The following is an 18,828-nucleotide window of genomic DNA, read 5'->3' as shown; positions in this document are numbered from 1 at the left end:
GAGTGTGGATGTTTTACATAAATTTGTTCAACTATCATAATTTAACTATTATGATAATTTATGCTAATGTACATGCTATTTTAGAACATGTCTTTTATTTACTGATTTAGAAAAAAAAAATATGACAATTTACAATGTTTTTATAGAAGCATAACTTATTCTGAAAATGTGTTTCTTAATGTACACATTATTTTATAAGCACCGTGTGTGTGTGTGTGTGTGTGTGTGTGTGTCGAAGGAGGGGGATTTGGAGTATGTGTGGAAATGAAGCCACTGTCATGTATTCCTTACTTGTGTGTATTTTGCTTTATATAGGTAGCTTTGATCTTTTGGTCCAACCTTTGTTATGGTGTGTGTGTGTGTATGTGTGTGTGTGTATTGGACTTGGCTGCAGGCTGAGATTTTGTGTTGGGTGAGTGAGGAGCCTGTGAATGCAGAAATAATTTCCAAATGGATGAATCTTCTTCTTCGTGAGCTGCAACTCTCATGTTCACTCGTATGAACACGAGTGGGCTTTTATGTGTATGACCGTTTTTAACCCGCATGTAGGTAGCCATATACCGTTTTTCAGGGGTGTGCATTCTGGGTATGTTCTTGTTTCCATGATCCACTGAACACTGACATGGATTACAGGATCTTTAATGTGCATATTTTATCTTTTGCTTGCGGATACACACGAAGGGGGTTCAGGTGCTGGCAGGTCTGCACATATGTTGACCTGGGAGACTGGAAAAATCTCCACCCTTTACCTACCAGACGCCATTATTGAGATTCGAACCAGGGACCCTCAGATTGAAAGTCCAATGCTTTAACCACTCATCTGTTGCACCCATCAAAATGGATGACCAAAGATGTATTGTATTGCAAATATATTTAGAGTTAAAGAATACAGAAAATAAAATCTTTGATCATGTAATCATTTTGTCAAACAGTTACTTCTGTAAGAAAGAAGTTTGCTTCTTTGATCATTTAAGTTTGCTGTGATTCAATGATTATTTATTTGTTTATTGTTTATTTTTTATCACTCTCCAGCCAAGATGCATTCCTTTAAATATATTAGATAAATATTTATATATATATATATATATATCCTTTAGATATATGTATATCAGTCGATGATGTTGTTCTATGTGTCAGTCAAATGATGCTGACTTTTTTCTTCCAGCCCGTTACCATCTATTATTCCTTGGAGTTTGAGTTGGACTGCTTGGAGTGGAGCACTTTTTGAATATATCTGCAAACTTCATCTGCAGAATTGATCGTAAGTGTTCAGAAAATGTACAAAAATGAAGAAATGATATTCTTTAATCAGCTACTTTTTCTGAGATCTTAGAATAATTAGGATTTCTTCATTTAAGTTCATATTATAAATTTACAAACCAGCCATACTCTCTTTCTTCTTCTTTTTCTTATCTCAAACCATTATAATTAGAACAATAAAATATGCTAAGCAACGTCTTCCAACATCCTGTTTCAGCGCAAATACTTAACGTGCAGCTAAATTGTGTTTTATAGATGTATGGACTTTGTATGATTGTCAGTCGTGTTCGACTGACTATCAGAATAACAGAGGAGGTAACTGCTGCCCCGACAGTCAGGGCTAGAATTTGATTATAGTGGAGAGTGTTTTGCCCATGTTACACCCCCCACTCTCTCGGCCAATAGAGTTTTAGGACAGTTGGTATTGGGATGGTTCCAAAAGGCCAACTAGCCCCCAAGGCTGCAGCACTAAGAGCCAGTGCAATTTTGCCTTCTAGTTTGAGACATAGTCCTTCACCAAAGACAGAGCTGTAAATGATTTTCTATTACTTTGGAGAAACCATTGATAATACAGCTCTCACTTTGCTGTTAAAATAGGCTTTGTAATACATTATTTAATGATTATACCTGTTTGACAGCACAGTGACAGTATTTATGAAATCATCTTTTTCATTCACACAGTGACTGTTGAAAGCTTTTTTATGCATATATTTCCCCCCTTTAAATGCTTGCTGGTAAACTTAGTTACTAGATGACAAATGTTTCAGATGTTTTGTTCTTTTGTGTTTTGCTAAAAAAAATATGGCTGTCACGAGTTCCTGTCTGCCTGCATTTCTGTATCACTGAACTTTTCATACAGCTCTTGCATACCACTTCGTCTCACTCCTACAACATGATTGTGTGTGTGTGTGTGTGTGCCACAAGAATTACGGCTTTGTAAGGTTTGTAACATGTCTGTGATTGGTGATGAGTTTCATTTTATAATGGAATATCCCAATTATGATCAGTTACAAAATAGATATGTTTCTAAAAAACATTTGTCTCCAAAATCGGTTTTTAATTTTTGTAATTTGCTCAGAGGAGGCAAAAAAGTCATTTTAGCTGTAAGATAGATGATTAGATTTGCAAATGTTGCCTAGTTATACTTTTGGAGTTAAAAGACATTTTTGTTTTCTCAACTTTTATGTGACATTGTTGTGTATTTGGAAATGTTTGTTCTGGGCATGAAAAGATTATTTTGCAGTAATCCTCCATACTCCAATAGGAGTGAAAGGATAATTAAAACTTGAAACTTGCTTTGATCATGTAGGACTATGAATATGCTTGCTAAATATTGTGGGTGCTTGTTTCTGTAGATTAATCACAGTCACACAGTGTGTTATTATACTGCTGGGGAAAAACAGGGTGGAGTTGATTTGGGGCAGCCCTGAACACACCCTTGACCTTTGTCACAAGAACACTCTATTGTGAGTTAGTCTGGGTTGGCATCTTTTCGATTCCAACAGTCAGTTTGGAACATTACCGGGTTACCTTCCCATGAAAGTGAATGGAGTAGATTCAGGACTATTCAGGACTAGTTTAAAAAAAAAAAAAAATCTTATAGATGAGTCGTTTTGGGGCATAAACCATTAATTCTAGCCCTGAAATAATGTCTGTGGGGTCTTTACAGGGCATGTGATGGAGTCAGTCCATCTCAAACTGACCTTCTTTGCAAAATGCTTAAATTTTTTTTTTCAGTGTGGTTACTACTCTGCCAGTGCGTGGAAGGGAATAATGGTTTGGATAGGGGATTATCGTGGATTAGCCCAGAAAGACTCTGTCAATATTTTTGGCATCTTGCCTTGTAAGTGCCCTGATACCCGATTTTTGAAAAAGCACATATTGCAAAATCAAGATTTTCAAGTAGGAGAAAGGGTTGGAGTTAACTCTCTCCATATGAACGGCGAAAGAGACGACGCTAACAGCGTTTCACCTCAATTACATCAAAATATTGCAAGTGGAAGGCTCTTATACTGAAGAGGTGAATGTTGACAAAGAATATGACAATTCTGATGACGGAAGCTAAAGGTTGGGTCATTCAGACACCCACTGGACATCCGAGGGGTCTGTGTAGAGGAGAAGAGAGGACTGGCCGTACTGAGTGAGTTAAAGTGAGGCAGTAGTTAGAGTAAAAAATATGACCTGTCCTGAAATAACTGCCACGGGGGTGTTTTAGGGCTGATTCCAGTGGAGCCGCAACCATGTTTGGGGTAGTTTTATGGCATGAAGCCAGGCATTGAATGTTTTCAAAACAGATTTTCCATTCTAGCCTTTCACCTTTTCATGTTTTCTTAGAGTTGGTAATGAGTGGAGAAAGTTTACACAAGGCAAGGCTGTGTCATACCTGTGTGTGTGCGCGAGTGTCTGTGTGTGTCTGTGTGTGTGTGTGTGTGTGTGTGTGTGTGAGAGTGTAAAAAGAGTTGAACCCAAAGGTTATTTTTTTTACCTTGTCATTGTTGAGTTGTATTTAAGACCTGTTTTTCAAGGCATTGATTTTCAGTGCAGCTGCCCTCAGTATGGAGAAGCACACAGAAGTGGAGTTTGGATGTTGCAGTCAGAAGCTGCAGTCAGCTGCTGCCTGGTCTCAGTGTAAAACTAGTATGACCAGCCTGAATAGACTGACTGCTGTGGGCTGCATTCTGACAAGAATGGTAAGTCATGTTTAGCAATAGCCGAATGGTTAAAGCGCTGGACTTTCAATCTGAGGGTCCTGGGTTCGAATCTCGGTGCACCTGGTGGATAAAGGGTGGAGATTTTTACGATTTCCCAGGTCAACATATGTGCAGACATGCTAGTGCCTGAACCCCCTTCGTGCGTATGCGCACGCAGAAGATCGAATACGCACGTTAAAGATCCTGTAATCCATGTCAGCATTCGGTGGGTTATGGAAACAAGAATATACCCAGCATGCACACCCCTGAAAACGGAGTATGGCTGCCTACATGGTGGGGTAAATAAATAAAAATGGTCATACACATAAAATGTTACATGTCTGTCTGAGTGTGTATGCGTGTGTGTCTGAAATCTGATTGAATGACACAGGAAATGAATGATGAGTGCCCAGTGGCAGCTGTCAGTCGGCTCTACCCAGGTAGGCAGCCTGTGGTGCAAATGTCCCCGTGTATGTAAAGCGCTTAGAGCTTGGTCTCTGACCGAGGATAGGCGCTATATAAGTATCCACATCAATCAATCAATCAATCAATAATCTGACATTAACACATACAGAAGATAGTGACAGTTACAGTATTGGTAATGATGGTGAAGAGGATGCTTTATTGTGGTGAAGTTGTTAGCCCAGAATGTAAAAGCCTTATACTGAAAAGGATGGTTCTACTCTTGACAAAAGAGCAAGTTTCAGCATGGTAAGATGTTACTTCCTCATCATCATCGATTTGTCTTTGTGAAGCTAGGCAGCAGGTAAACCTGTTATGTTAATGTGAATGTCAGATGTACTGGGCAACTGAATATTCTCCCTCACCACATAGAATAATTTCTATGGCTTGACAAAACTTAGTCTTGCATGAAAGTTTTGCATGCACCGTGGGGATCGGGTGCATTGCAAGAGACGTAAATGCAGCTCCCCCAAACCCCCAAACTGGTGTGGCAAAAAGAAGTGGGGAAAAGATCATGCTTTGATGGCCGAATGACAAAAGCAGAGCTGCTGTCCAAGATATTCTTTTGAACCAGTTCTTGATTTGTGCAAGTGCGAGAAAGAGAATCTTAGCAATTGAGAAATCATCATACAGTTTTGATGTTTGATGTCTCCAAGAGACCAGGACTAGTTCAGATAGACCAATAAATTTTGACAATGTCATAGTCTTTGAAAGACATGAAGGCAGAGGACTAGCAATCATACTGAACAATTATCTGAAAAACAAAGTTCCTAGCATAAATCTAGAGAAATGGTGCAGCAACTCATGTGAACTAGTAGGTGTACATCTTGAAAAAGTTGATAAAATCACAAAAGCATTGTACTGATCAATGCCTTTGTACACCCAGGAACCTGCACAACAAAACTGGATTGGGCCTTTTTAGAGGAAATAGAAAATGAATTAGGAGACTATGTCATTATCCGTGGAGACCTAAATGCGAGATCGAAGCTATGGGACCAGCGGAACATAACCCACAAGGACTTGCCCTTGAAGAAATGATCGTGGAAATTCTACGTAGCCCATTAGCTATCACAACCCCAACATGCCATGGATTTCCAGCTTTACACCTAACTCTTGTTATACACCATATTGTTGTCGTGTGGGGTATGGGGAGTGAGGAGGGGTTCATCTGTGGTTGTCTTCAAGCATGGCAATCTCCATTTTACCCTCAAAAGATAGTTTATCCCCTGAAGATGATGTGCAGCTACCTCTGTTGTGAGATAATGAAAAGTGAAGTCCACACACACTCACACTCACAGTTTGCACTATATATTTGAAAAACGCCAAATATGACAGTGTCTGTTCACACACAAAGATAAAACAACATCCATTCTCATAAGATAGAAAACAGTTTTTGTCTGCCTGAATTCTGACTTTAAAAATTAGAAGAAATCCTTTCATACTAGCAGTCATTTCACCTAAGTCATACAGTGACCTTGCATAATATGATTGTGAGGTTCTATACACATTGTTTGGTTACTGTACATTTGATGTAATCTGTCATAATTGCCTTCGTTTGGTTACTGTACATTCAGTGTAATCTGTCATCATTGCCTTCGTTTGGTTACTGTATATTTAATGTAATCTATCATCATTGCCTTCATTTGGTTTCTGTACATTCGATGTAATCTATCATTATTGCCTTCGTTTGGTTACTGTACATTTGATGTAATCTATCGTCATTGCCTTCGTTTGGTTTCTGTACATTCGATGTAATCTATCATCATTGCCTTTGTTTGGTTACTGTACATTTGATGTAATCTATCATCATTGCCTTCGTTTGGTTACTGTATATTTAATGTAATCTATCATGCATATGGTTCTTAAGTTCCATACCAGTGCCTCTGTTTGGTTACTCTCTATTCATCGTAACCCATCATCTTTACAGTTACAGCAAGTCTGGAGGCGGCGGCGCTTCTTGTTCCGGTTGGTGCTTTTGTTCACGTTGATGGTCATGTGCTGTAGCATGCTGCTCAGCTTGAGCCACATATCCCAACCTCTTGAGAAACCCGATGAATGGCCCCAGTTCTTCATGCCCCGAAACCAGCGACAGTTTTTCCTGGAGTACTCTTACCTGTACCGCGCCAACCGCGTGTGCCAGACACCAGTGGACATGTTGGTGATGACCTTGTCCCGCCCTCAGAACTCCCAGGAGCGTCAGGCTGTCCGTGAGACATGGGGAAGTGTGGTGACCACCCGATCCTGGCCTGGCCCCACCCCACAGAAGTTACCCAAGAGTGTGGCTTTGGTCTTTCTGCTGGGGCAGGACGGGAAACTGGGACCCAACGTGTCGGAAGCCGTGCGGCAGGAGAGTGAGAAATACGGGGACATTGTACAGTGGGAAGGACTGCAGGATGTCTACTTCAATTTGACACTGAAGGTAATTGTTGCTATTCTTTTTTTTATTTGCATCAAATTTCTCATTAGAATTAAGTAATGATTTATCAGCAGACTGATTCATGTGCCTGCTTATCTTTTTTGCCAAAATTGAACAGCTGCTGTGTGCATGATTTGCACTCAGTTTAATTAAGATTAGGGGATTGGTAGAGGGAAAGTGTTTCTGTGAGATTTCTGTCTAGTGCTTGGATGGCTGGAAAGAGCAGACTGCAATCAGTTTGAAAGGGTGAGATGGTTTGAACTGGTTGACATTATGTAAGAGCCTTGTTTTTGTCTTTCAGCTGGAAAAGACCAATAAATGTGTTGGAGGCCATGTGACAGGAGAATGAGAAGTATGTAAACGGATACAGTGGAAAGGACTGCAGTGTACCAACTTTGATCTGACAGTGAAGATAAAAGTTGATCATAACAAGTTACTGATCAGCTAATAAGTGTGACTGCTTGCTATTTTAGTCACTTAATTTATCACTTGATGTGATCAGCTAATAAGTATGTTTGCTTGCTATTTTAGACACTTAATTTAAGTATGTTTGCTTGCTATTTTGGTCACTTAATTTATCACTTGATGTCACTCACTGGATGACTGCTTGGAAACAAACATGACACTTTGCTAATATGCACATGTAACCCCCTTTTCACAGGTGCCTATACTAATCAGGGGGTGTCATAAGGTTCGGGCTTAGTACACAGGGTTTCAAACAGATAGTCCACACCAGGGTCTTTGGTTCTACAACTTTATTAAAACAGTCACTCAGACTTTCTGCTTTCTTTTAACTCAATGACAGCCTCACACATCCCTTACGATTAACAACACAGAAAAACAAAAACAAAATCCAAACAGCATTAAATCACAAAAAACACTTTCCACACAATTCAAATAAGAGGATACCAGTTTTTTTTGGTCACAGTAAGTGAGTAACACAAATCAGCAACAGAGGTATGATGGTATAGAGAAAAATGGACTGGGAAAAAAAAGGGGGGGGGTGGGGGGGAATCTGTGCCCCTGAAAACCAAACAATAATAATCATGAGCAACATGTCAAGCATTCTTCCCAAACTTAGTTACACCCAGTATGTAACTCAAACAACAACAACATATGCGTACACAGTATAAAGACATTTCACATACATATGATTGCCAAACAGTATCACCAATCAGTTACCTGGTAAAAGCAAAGCAGTTCTCTTCCCACCACCGCAGTATCCTTCAGTCCAACTTCCTCAGTGTCTCGTTCATTTCTTTCACCAGAAAAATCAGTCTGACCAGCCACTCCAGTGATGTCGAACGTCACCTCTTTTACACTATTCTTGTTCACATTCAGTCTGTTTTGACAGATGTTGTAAAAGGTACAATACTTGCGTAACATGCAAGAATGGATGATCTTGGTGTGTTAACAACTGAAGTGTTATTATCCACTTCCTAAAAATACTTCTGTCATAAATCACCGTCTGTCATGTCGAGATTTTCCATGTGTGAATAATAAATCTCCTATCAAAGTATCTCAGAAAGATCCTTCTTTTGATCCCAGGAACATGGAAAATATCAGTCTGTATATATACGGATTATTCTCAGACATTAAAATGCATACCAGACTGCCAACATTTTATTCAGTCTTCATGAGAAACATACAGATCCAATCACAGCACTGAAACCACTGTTCTAAATACTATGATTGATTTTCACAAAGTTATAGACAGTAGAAAGTATGTAATCTAAATCTCTAAGACTTCTCAGCAGCTTTTGATACCACAGACTGAGATATTCTGCTCTACAGATTAGCGTATATATGTGGAATAACTGATAATAAGTCCCTTTCCGAGGTTAGGTTCTATCTTATCAGACAAACAATTAAAATCATTGGCTTTTGTTCTAAAAGATTTCCTTTGTCTGCTTGTCATTGTTATGCCTCTAGGATCAGTACTTGGGTCTGTAATGCTTGAGTTGTACACGCGGCTTTTTAGAAAAATAATTCACAAACATTATGTCCAGCAATAATTCTTTACATATGACAATCAGCCACAAAGAAAATGTAAATCAGCTATCAAGACTATCAGATTCATCTGGAACTATTTTTTAGATGTGAAGTCATCGCTGATCCAAAATAAACTAACCCGATGATAACGTGAACGTTCAGTGTTCGTTACAGTTACCCTTCCCATCCTCAAATGTCCTCAGAAACTGACAGTCACTGACATCTTGAAGAACCTTGGTATCACTAATGACTTTCATCTCACTCTGGAGCAGTCTACAGTCTTCTCAGACAAGTCCATTCCATTCGGCATCCCCTCATGCCACAAGCAGCTAAGGCTATCATCTGACATTTTGCCAGCTTTTTCCTTTTGTCAGGAATCCCATATTCCTGACAAGGTTGTTATGGATGGTAAGCAAGCCTGTTTCACTTGCTTGGTCCCTGGTTTGGACGCTGCAGAAGAAAGTATACATACCCAGTGCCAGGTTTAGTGGTGTCTTGTGTATCAGTCATATCGATGTATCTCTGGAACTCTTACATACCCAGTGCCAGGTTTAGTGGTTTCATGTGTATCAGCCATATCAGTGTTGCATCTCTGGAACTCAAGTTGCTTCCAGTTTTAATGAGAACCTTTTTGAAAACACAAAAGATCATTGTCGTCCCTCTTGTTCTATCGATACTTTTATCAGATTTTCCCACTGTTTGGTCTTCTTCCTCAGTGACAACTAAGCTGCACTGAAAATATTCCTACTGCTACAAATCTTTCTCAAAACAGAACCTATTCTGCCAAACATTTAAAATAAAATCTGAGAAAAGAATGCAAGAAATGGATGCTTGCTCAGTGTCTTAGAAAACAAACCGTGGCACATATCACCACACAACTTGACCCACACAAATCCGCAGAGCGATTACCCACCGAATACATACAAGTCGCGCACCCAGCCCAGGTTTGTGCAAATCATTCCTGCACCAAAAATAGACCCAGCATTTGGTGCAAATTTTTCAAAATACATGACTTAACTAGCTTTACTAAAACTAGTTATATTTTGTAGTTGAATTTGATCAGAAATGTCTTTTGTCTGCATGTTATGATAGGGGCTGTTGGCCTGAGTCATTAAGATTATTTAGAGTTCAGTGTTCAGTTCAACTAAAACTACAGTTCTTTCATTGTGTTCAAAATGAAGTTTGATGCATTATTGCATCCACTGAAATTCTGCTGCATTACCAATAGCGTCAGTGAATCAATATGCAATACTGTGATAGTTGCCAAAAATAGATCCAGCATCTGGTGCAAATTTTGCAAAAAAACAAACAAACCCAACTACTTGTACTAAAATTACGGTTCTTTTATTATGTTCAACACGGAATTTAAAGCACTTTTACATCGACCGGAATTTTACTGAATTAGTAATAGCATCAGTAAATCAATACACAATACTGTGATGGTCTCCATGTAGAAATCCAGTCCCATAATTCCTCTTTTTTCTTCTTTTTTTGTTGTTGTCACTTCATACAAGCCCAATGCAAATGGAGTAACTTTCCTGCTTCATTTTCTATACTTAGAAAATGAATCAGCAAGACTGGTAGTACATTTCTGTAGTACTACAAAACTGATAAGAAAATTACACAAATTACAGGTGGCAGACTGATTCACTGCCTCCAGGGGTAATGAAATAGAACACCTCATTTAAAGAATTGAAATGGATAAACATTTTTGCAAAATGTACTCATAGAACAGTGGATTGTCAGCTGAATTTTTTTTTCTGTCCCATTATCTGCTTCGTTTCATTGGCATTACTTACACACCACTCATTCCAAGTCACCCATACACAGCCACACCCGGGTTTGTCTATCGCAGTCACAATGTCAGCAGTCCACAGGCAACCATTGATGTTAGGTCACCAGGAGACCACACACCACAGGAGACCCTGCACTGCTGTTGAGTCACTTCAGTGGTGTGCAGTACTGCCTGTTCTGATTTAACATATTCAGGACACCACCTGATGTTCGTCCTTCGGATTCGAAGAGGACCATGGCTTCAAATATCAGGTGGAAGATCAGTGGCTGTGGGTCTGGAGGTGACTGATGAGGCCAATCTGGGCCCTGAAGTCTCGCCCACATGTAGGACACAAGTGAGTGGGTGCTGTCATGGCAGTGGATGCTGCTCGGGCCTTGTGCCCAGCATGCTTTGTAATTTTAAGTCATGACTTGCACTTGACTTGGATTAAAGTGAGGGAGAGTTGCACAGGAAACCATCTACTAGGCCCTCTACTGATGACAATATTAGCATAGTCGCAGAGCCAGACTGAGTGAGCGTAGCCCCGAGAGTGGAGACTGCCACCTAATCCCTCCAACAACAGTCCCCCATGACACCAACAAACTGGAGACCTTGACAAGACTCGCCTCGAGCACAGAAGTGGAGGGAGATCAAAACTTGCAGTGATGGTCAGGAAATTTGAGCAACACACCCAAAGACCCATCTATGACGTGGACGATACTCAACTGTGTGGTCCCAGTCTTCCCATTAAAACCAGTAGCACACTCTGCTCTGGGTAGGAGCTGGCCACAGGCCGAAAAACCCCATCTCTGCTGGGAATCAAACCTATGTCTTGCTAGCCATCAGTCCATGATGATAACCACTTTGCAACAGTGGCAGGTAGCTGAAATTGTTTCAGTTGAAGCTGTTACTTTGAGGTCTTTCTGGAAACACGCTTTTAGTTCTAAGAAGGACAGTAGTTTCTGCTGAATATGATATGTGTCACAACAGTGAGCAGACAGATTATTTGATATGGTTTTGTGCACATGTCAGTGTATTTTGGAGATCAGAGGAATTATTAGGAAATGCAAAAAAAATTAAAGAATACAAAAATATTTAAAACAAGTGCAAGCATATCACAGATTTAACCTTTTCCGAAAAACAGGTACATTATCAGCTAAATGCTATGTAGACATATGAAATAATATGTAATATTTTTGTGACCATACTAAGCTGTAGTTTTTGACATTTACATATCTTAAGCTTATGATGATTTATGTTTACAAAGTATTATACCTACTTTAGTTTATTGCTAGTGAGTGTTCTAGTTTTTACTTGTGTTGCACATTGCTTCTTTTTGAAGAGCACTGAGTGAATTTATCAACTTCAGTTTTATTTTTATTTCTTTATTTTAATTCTAATTTAACTTATTTCATTTTATCATTTTATTTTACCTACTTATTTACTTTTTTTCTGCATGGTTTTGGATGGGTTTGCACTTTGGGTGTGTTGGGTTGGATACGTGATTGTGCTGTGTTGGTGCCGCAGGGGGAGGGAGGGGAGGGGGGGGGGGGGGGTTGGAGGGAATGGGGATGGATGGAGGGGGGAGTGGAGAGCTGGTTTGTTGGGCTATGGAAGGGTAATAAGAAAAGGAATGAAGTTAGTTCAAGTTGGTATTATCATGCATATTTATCATTGAAAGTGTGGGAATGTTCTTTGTTATATGTGCTGCTGAAAGTCACTTTTCCCATGCTTTCTGGACAATTCAAGTTGCTCCTTGTATTTTGTAATCTGGTGCCAATGCTTTTAAGTCTTTCACTTTTCAACCGTAGGTATATCCGCGGTTTAGGGGTAACTGCATAATCACATGCCCAGCCACTCATTTGCATATGCTTACCTCCCTTGCAAATGGCGACTGCCTTGATGAGTGTTTGAAGCTATTTCTCGGCAAGTTTTGATTTGATTTTGATGCAGTTTTTTGCATTTTATAAAGCAAAAAGCTGTTATGTGTGTCAACATAGCTGCCAGAACATGCAGTACAGAAGAGGTGGCTAGATTTTTGTTTGATTTTACACACAACACGGACAATAGCAACCATCTAACGTGATAGAAAACAAAAGTAGTGTTGTTGTTGATCAACTGAAGTGATTCTGGTTATCCTGATGATGATTACGTGCTACAGGGTACATCAACAGGAAGGGGGGGGGGTCGCGCCAGAAGTGGGTATAGAAAAAATCCAATATTTTAGCATGAAAAACCTTCATCTTGGGATTTCCATATACTGTGAAACCCTCCAGATGAAAGCTCCCAGCCGAGATATTGTTTACAGTTAGTTTTTTTTATTTTGTAATATTGTGTGATCATGTTTGTGAGTGTTTGGGTGGGTGGAGGGTGTGTGTGGGTGCATGTGAGAGGTTATGTATAGTATTTATGTTGAAATCAACATGATAGTGCAGGAAACAACATAGTATAGTTATCTTTCCCTGAATGGGAGTTGTCTCATCCTGTCAACATTGAAGTTGTGATAATTATATTCTCCATTCAGTATCCTTGAAGAAAACATATGCTTTTACATACTTTTGAGCATGATTTTAATTTTTGTGATTTACATTTTTTTTTAGAGGTTGGTGATTATTTTGCAAAAACCAGAAATATTTATGGAAGTGAAAGGGGTTATGGAAAAGATAAGTGCAGCTATGGAAGACACTTTTCCATGTTTATGGACAATTAAAGTTGTATCTTGTATCTTGTAAATATGGTGCCAATGCTCTTAAAGAAAAGGCAAAGATCTGGAAAAAAAAAAAAAACACCCAGGTGTTGTGATTAAAAATGCACAGTTTTTTTTAAAGTCTTTTGTGTCCATAACTTCAGTTTGCAAATTCACGTTTTTCCACACTACTGGGCTGATAAATGTCATCAGCAGTTGGCACTGTAAATGTTATTTCTGTGTGTGTGTGTGTGTGTGTGTGTGTGTGTGTGTGTGTGTGTGTGTGTGTGTAAATGTTATATGAAGGACTATGCGGTTCGTTCACCCATCCCCTTCTCTTCCTTACCCCCATCCTCGCTCTGTCTGTCTGTCTCTCTTCCTCCCATCCTCGCTCTGTCTGTCTGTCTCTCTTCCTCCCATCCTTGCTCTGTCTGTCTGTCTCTCTTCCTCCCATCCTTGCTCTGTCTGTCTGTCTGTCTTCCTCCCATCCTTGCTCTGTCTGTCTGTCTGTCTTCCTCCCATCCTTGCTCTGTCTGTCTGTCTGTCTTCCTCCCATCCTTGCTCTGTCTGTCTGTCTGTCTGTCTTCCTCCCATCCTCGCTCTGTCTGTCTGTCTTCCTCCCTTCCTCGCTCTGTCTGTCTGTCTCTCTTCCTCCCATCCTCGTTCTGTCTGTCTGTCTGTCTGTCTTCCTCCCATCCTCGCTCTGTCTGTCTGTCTGTCTGTCTCTCTTCCTCCCATCCTTGCTCTGTCTGTCTGTCTCTCTTCCTCCCATCCTCGCTCTGTCTGTCTGTCTGTCTGTCTTCCTCCCATCCTCGCTCTGTCTGTCTGTCTGTCTGTCTCTCTTCCTCCCATCCTCGCTCTGTCTGTCTGTCTGTCTTCCTCCCATCCTCGCTCTGTCTGTCTGTCTGTCTTCCTCCCATCCTCGCTCTGTCTGTCTGTCTCTCTTCCTCCCATCCTTGCTCTGTCTGTCTTCCTCCCATCCTCGCTCTGTCTGTCTGTCTCTCTTCCTCCCGTCCTTGCTCTGTCTGTCTGTCTGTCTGTCTCCCTTCCTCCCATCCTTGCTCTGTCTGTCTGTCTCTCTTCCTCCCATCCTCGCTCTGTCTGTCTGTCTGTCTTCCTCCCATCCTTGGTCTGTCTGTCTGTCTGTCTTCCTCCCATCCTTGGTCTGTCTGTCTGTCTGTCTACCTCCCATCCTTGGTCTGTCTGTCTGTCTGTCTGTCTGTCTTCCTCCCATCCATTGTCTGTTTGTCTGTCTTCCTCCCATCCTTGCTCTGTCTGTCTTCCTCCCATCCTTGCTCTGTCTGTCTGTTTGTCTGTCTTCCTCCCATCCTTGGTCTGTCTGTCTGTCTGTCTTCCTCCCATCCTTGGTCTGTCTGTCTGTCTGTCTGTCTACCTCCCATCCTTGGTCTGTCTGTCTGTCTGTCTGTCTGTCTTCCTCCCATCCATTGTCTGTTTGTCTGTCTTCCTCCCATCCTTGCTCTGTCTGTCTGTCTGTCTACCTCCCATCCTTGGTCTGTTTGTCTGTCTTCCTCCCATCCATTGTCTGTCTGTCTGTCTTCCTCCCATCCTTGCTCTGTCTGTCTGTCATCCTCCCATCCTTGATCTGTCTGTCTGTCTCTCTTCCTCCCATCCTTGCTCTGTCTGTCTGTCTGTCTTCCTCGCTCTGTCTGTCTGTCTGTCTCTCTTCCTCCCATCCTTGCTCTGTCTGTCTGTCTGTCTGTCTTCCTCCCATCCTTGCTCTGTCTGTCTCTCTTCCTCCCATCCTTGCTCTGTCTGTCTGTCTTCCTCCCATCCTTGCTCTGTCTGTCTTCCTCCCATCCTTGCTCTGTCTGTCTGTCTCTCTTCCTCCCATCCTTGCTCTGTCTGTCTGTCTGTCTCTCTTCCTCCCATCCTTGCTCTGTCTGTCTGTCTGTCTTCCTCCCATCCTTGCTCTGTCTGTCTGTCTGTCTGTCTTCCTCGCTCTGTCTGTCTGTCTGTCTGTCTTCCTCCCATCCTTGCTCTGTCTGTCTGTCTGTCTCCCTTCCTCCCATCCTTGCTCTGTCTGTCTGTCTCTCTTCCTCCCATCCTCGCTCTGTCTGTCTGTCTGTCTTCCTCGCTCTGTCTGTCTGTCTCTCTTCCTCCCATCCTTGCTCTGTCTGTCTGTCTTCCTCCCATCCTTGGTCTGTCTGTCTGTCTCTCTTCCTCCCATCCTCGCTCTGTCTGTCTGTCTGTCTCTCTTCCTCCCATCCTCGCTCTGTCTGTCTGTCTGTCTCTCTTCCTCCCATCCTTGCTCTGTCTGTCTGTCTTCCTCCCATCCTTGCTCTGTCTGTCTGTCTTCCTCCCATCCTCGCTCTCTCTGTCTGTCTGTCTGTCTCTCTCTTGGAGTTTTTGTGCGCTGGTGAGTGATATCGTTAAATGTTGTTGTTTTTTAAATAAAAAACAAAACAAAAAAACTTTTAATTTGATTGATGTTCTGTATTGGATTAACATTGTTGTAATGTGTGTGTATATATATATATATATATTTCAAAGAAGAGAACGTTCATTGCAAGGAACAGCTTGAATTGCCAAAACAATATACAGCACTTCAGAATGGCTGTGGTGTATGATGACTACTCTGGACTCCCTCATCACCTTAATCAGAGAAGCAGATGAAACGATCAGAATGACGGGTTTAGGTGGACATTGACATAGCTGGTCATGTCAGAGGTACTGTATGCCAGGCAGTTTTCTTTGCAAATTCAATAAACAAAGAAAGAACAAATAAAGATTATATATGAAGATGTTCAGTTTGCTGGCATGAATGTTAGATAAAACACTAGCGATGCAGACATCTTGATTGTGTCCACAGGCCTGAAGATGTGATGGATTTAACTGCTTCTGCATCTGTTTGTATTGGTACATGATGCATGTTAAACATTTGGCCATTAGTTTTATTTATTGGTTTATATGTATCTATTCATTTTGTGTTTTGAATGAAAAAGAATTCCAGTTCAAAGAGACAAGGGGAATAATTTTTTCCTCCTTTATCAGCTTTGATGTGGGGATTTGTTCGCAGTATTTGTGGTCTCAGCCTGGGGCTCGTAATACATGGCATCATCGCAGTGCATGACAACCAAAGTGATTGCACTCTACCATTCTTCTGTAGGCCAACACCACCTTGATGTTTTATTACACTCCAATTATGATATTTGATTCAGAAGGCCCAGTGATCAGAATGCCAACGAGGTTGAGGTATGCAGGGAAAATTTATTGAGAAAAGGAGTCTCCTGGCCAGGGCCAAATAATTGTGTCAACTTACAAGATGAGACAACTTAAGCTGGGTCCACTTTAGTGAGGACGACTTTTGACGTTATATATCATTGTTTCTTTTTGAATTGAATAATGATGATGAGGATAAATGTGTTCACTTCCATTGTTGGTACAGCTGAAGAAGCCATGTCAATTTGAATCTGAAGGATATCATAAACCTTGTCCCTACTCTCCAAATTTTGGATGGATATTTTATTGTGAAAATGCTAAAAATGAATGCAGTAAATATCCATGGTGCGGGGCATGGATTTTTGTGGATTTTTTCACAGGATTATGTTTGGGCGCTGTTCTGTTTGTGTGCAAAGTATGAAAAACTATATTATTTTTTTCACCCCAGTCTCTAATTACACTGTACTAAAGAAAACAAAGAAGAATGGTGTCACTAAATACTGAGAAAGACATGTTTAGAGCTGGGGTTTCCCAAGTATCGCTACCATTCTCTCAGATGTAGCGGAAAAGAAAATCTTGCAAGGCATAACGTTGTGTATTGTATTGTATTCATTGTATTGTATTTGTTTCATTGCATTGTTCAGATGGCGAATGAACTGCAGGAGTTGTAAAGATATTGAAGTTGATCAGCAGACTGCCTTGATGGCTGCAGTCATGGTTTTCTTTCAAGGTTAGCTCCTTTATCTGTTATCTCACCAAATATGTGCAGGAGATAGCAGGACCATTTACCCATAGCTGGTGGTTTGGTTCAAGGGCAACTGGGCGAATACACACTCAGGTGGACCAGGCATGCCACATGTCTGGGTGTCTTACCTCCCCTGAGTCCTTGGCAGTGTAGCCTGAGGCCTGGTGTTACCCGGAGGACAGCTGTCGCTACGAGGATGGCTGTACTGCCATGATAAGCTTACACAGGTGACTGTGGTGCTGGGGAACAGGTAATAAGCATGGCGACACCTTGTCAGCACACATGACAAGACACCGAGACTGTCAGTTATAATTACTAATTACAACAGTGACAACAACAAACAATAATGCTGATTATAATGATGAAGGTGATAAGAAATGATAATCATTTCATTTTTGTCCATGCAGGTCCTACTGGGTCTGAACTGGGTGAGTGAATTCTGTCCCCACGTGAGTCATGTGGTCAAGACCGATGATGACACGTTCGTACACATGCCACATCTTCAGCGCCTGTTGTCAACAAACACAACAGATCTGATTTTTGGGCCGTACGCCAACTCTGAGCAATGTATCCGTACTGGCAAATTGGCAGTCAGCCGGGAAGCATATCCTTTCAACATCTACCCTCCTCACGTCAAGGGCAACCTGTACGTGTTGCCAGGAAAGTCTGTGGCCCGCATGGTGGCTGTAGCCCCCTACCTTCCCTACAACAACATGGAGGACGTGCACGTGAGTGGCACTCTGGCACGCACTTTGGCGTTAAGTCACCGAGCGTTCACAGAGAAGGAGTTCTCGACAGCCGCCAAAGCGCCAGACCCGTGTCTTTTCCAGGATAACCAGGATTCCCTTGGGTCTCAAATGGTGTCCCCTGAGCTTGCATATCATTTTTGGAAAACCTTTTCTGGCAAGATTCCTTGTCGTGCAAAGAAACAGTGAAGGTAGTTTTCATCCGCTTGGGTGTTTTGCTTTACGAATGAGAATTTCCTCACACTCAAGGTGTGGTTGCGCATGGTTAGCTTTCCTTTTTTTTCCTTTTTGTTTTTTTGATCTTTTGATCCATCATCATAAGAATTGAGTCTTTACCAATTAGTGGTCCTGTATTTCGTGTGTGTGTGTGTGTGTGTGTGTGTGTGTGTGTGTGTGTGCTTGCTTGCTTGCTTGTACATGTGTGTGTTCTTTTCTTTTGATTTCGATGAAAATTTAACATTGGCATTTTCTCAAGTGGCAGCAAAAACAAACCAGACAGTCAGTATAAAACTGCAATTAAACAGATCCTGTCAGGATAAGACAAGACTGGTTTTATTTAGTGTCTGTTCACATCCTTCCAAATTTTATATGAAAATCTGATGACTATCCTAGGAAGTAAAAGGTGCAATACATAACTTTAATGTCTCAAAAGTGTGACAGAATGATAACAAAAGGCAAAGCCTTCATGGCTCACGTGTGATTCGTGCTAAAAAGCAACAAAATTAAATTTGGAGAGTGGTGGGGTGTGTGTATATTTTAAATGTGGTTGCATTTCTGTCCAAATGATATCCATTTTTCACTTTTGGTTTGAATACATAGTTACTAAAAATTCCTACAAAGATGACGGGTGCGATAGCCAAGTGGTTAAAGCATTGGA

General features: G+C 41.1%; 1 protein-coding gene across 1 annotated transcript; it reads left to right on the top strand.

Moving 5' to 3' along the window:
* Positions 1–6,417: 6,417 nt before the first annotated feature.
* Positions 6,418–18,639, top strand: LOC143294627 (beta-1,3-galactosyltransferase 5-like). Its single transcript, XM_076606004.1, has 2 exons — positions 6,418–6,831; positions 17,613–18,639. The coding sequence occupies exons 1-2, from the start codon at positions 6,418–6,420 to the stop codon at positions 18,138–18,140; spliced, it is 942 nt and encodes a 313-aa protein (XP_076462119.1). The 3' UTR covers positions 18,141–18,639.
* The last annotated feature ends 189 nt before the right edge of the window (positions 18,640–18,828 follow it).

The sequence above is a fragment of the Babylonia areolata genome, chromosome 20 (assembly GCF_041734735.1).
Source record: "Babylonia areolata isolate BAREFJ2019XMU chromosome 20, ASM4173473v1, whole genome shotgun sequence".
NCBI lineage: Eukaryota > Metazoa > Mollusca > Gastropoda > Neogastropoda > Buccinidae > Babylonia > Babylonia areolata.
Note: the sequence above shows the minus strand (reverse complement) of the source record. Positions and strands in the feature narration are given on the sequence as shown.

What these genes read in the sequence shown, in the direction of transcription:
- LOC143294627 (XM_076606004.1), top strand. Translation starts at nt 6,418, where the DNA reads ATGCTGCTCAGCTTGAGCCACATATCCCAACCTCTTGAGAAACCCGAT. An exon ending in ACTTCAATTTGACACTGAAG is followed by an intron (nt 6,832 to 17,612) that starts GTAATTGTTGCT and finishes TTGTCCATGCAG; the next exon opens with GTCCTACTGGGTCTGAACTG.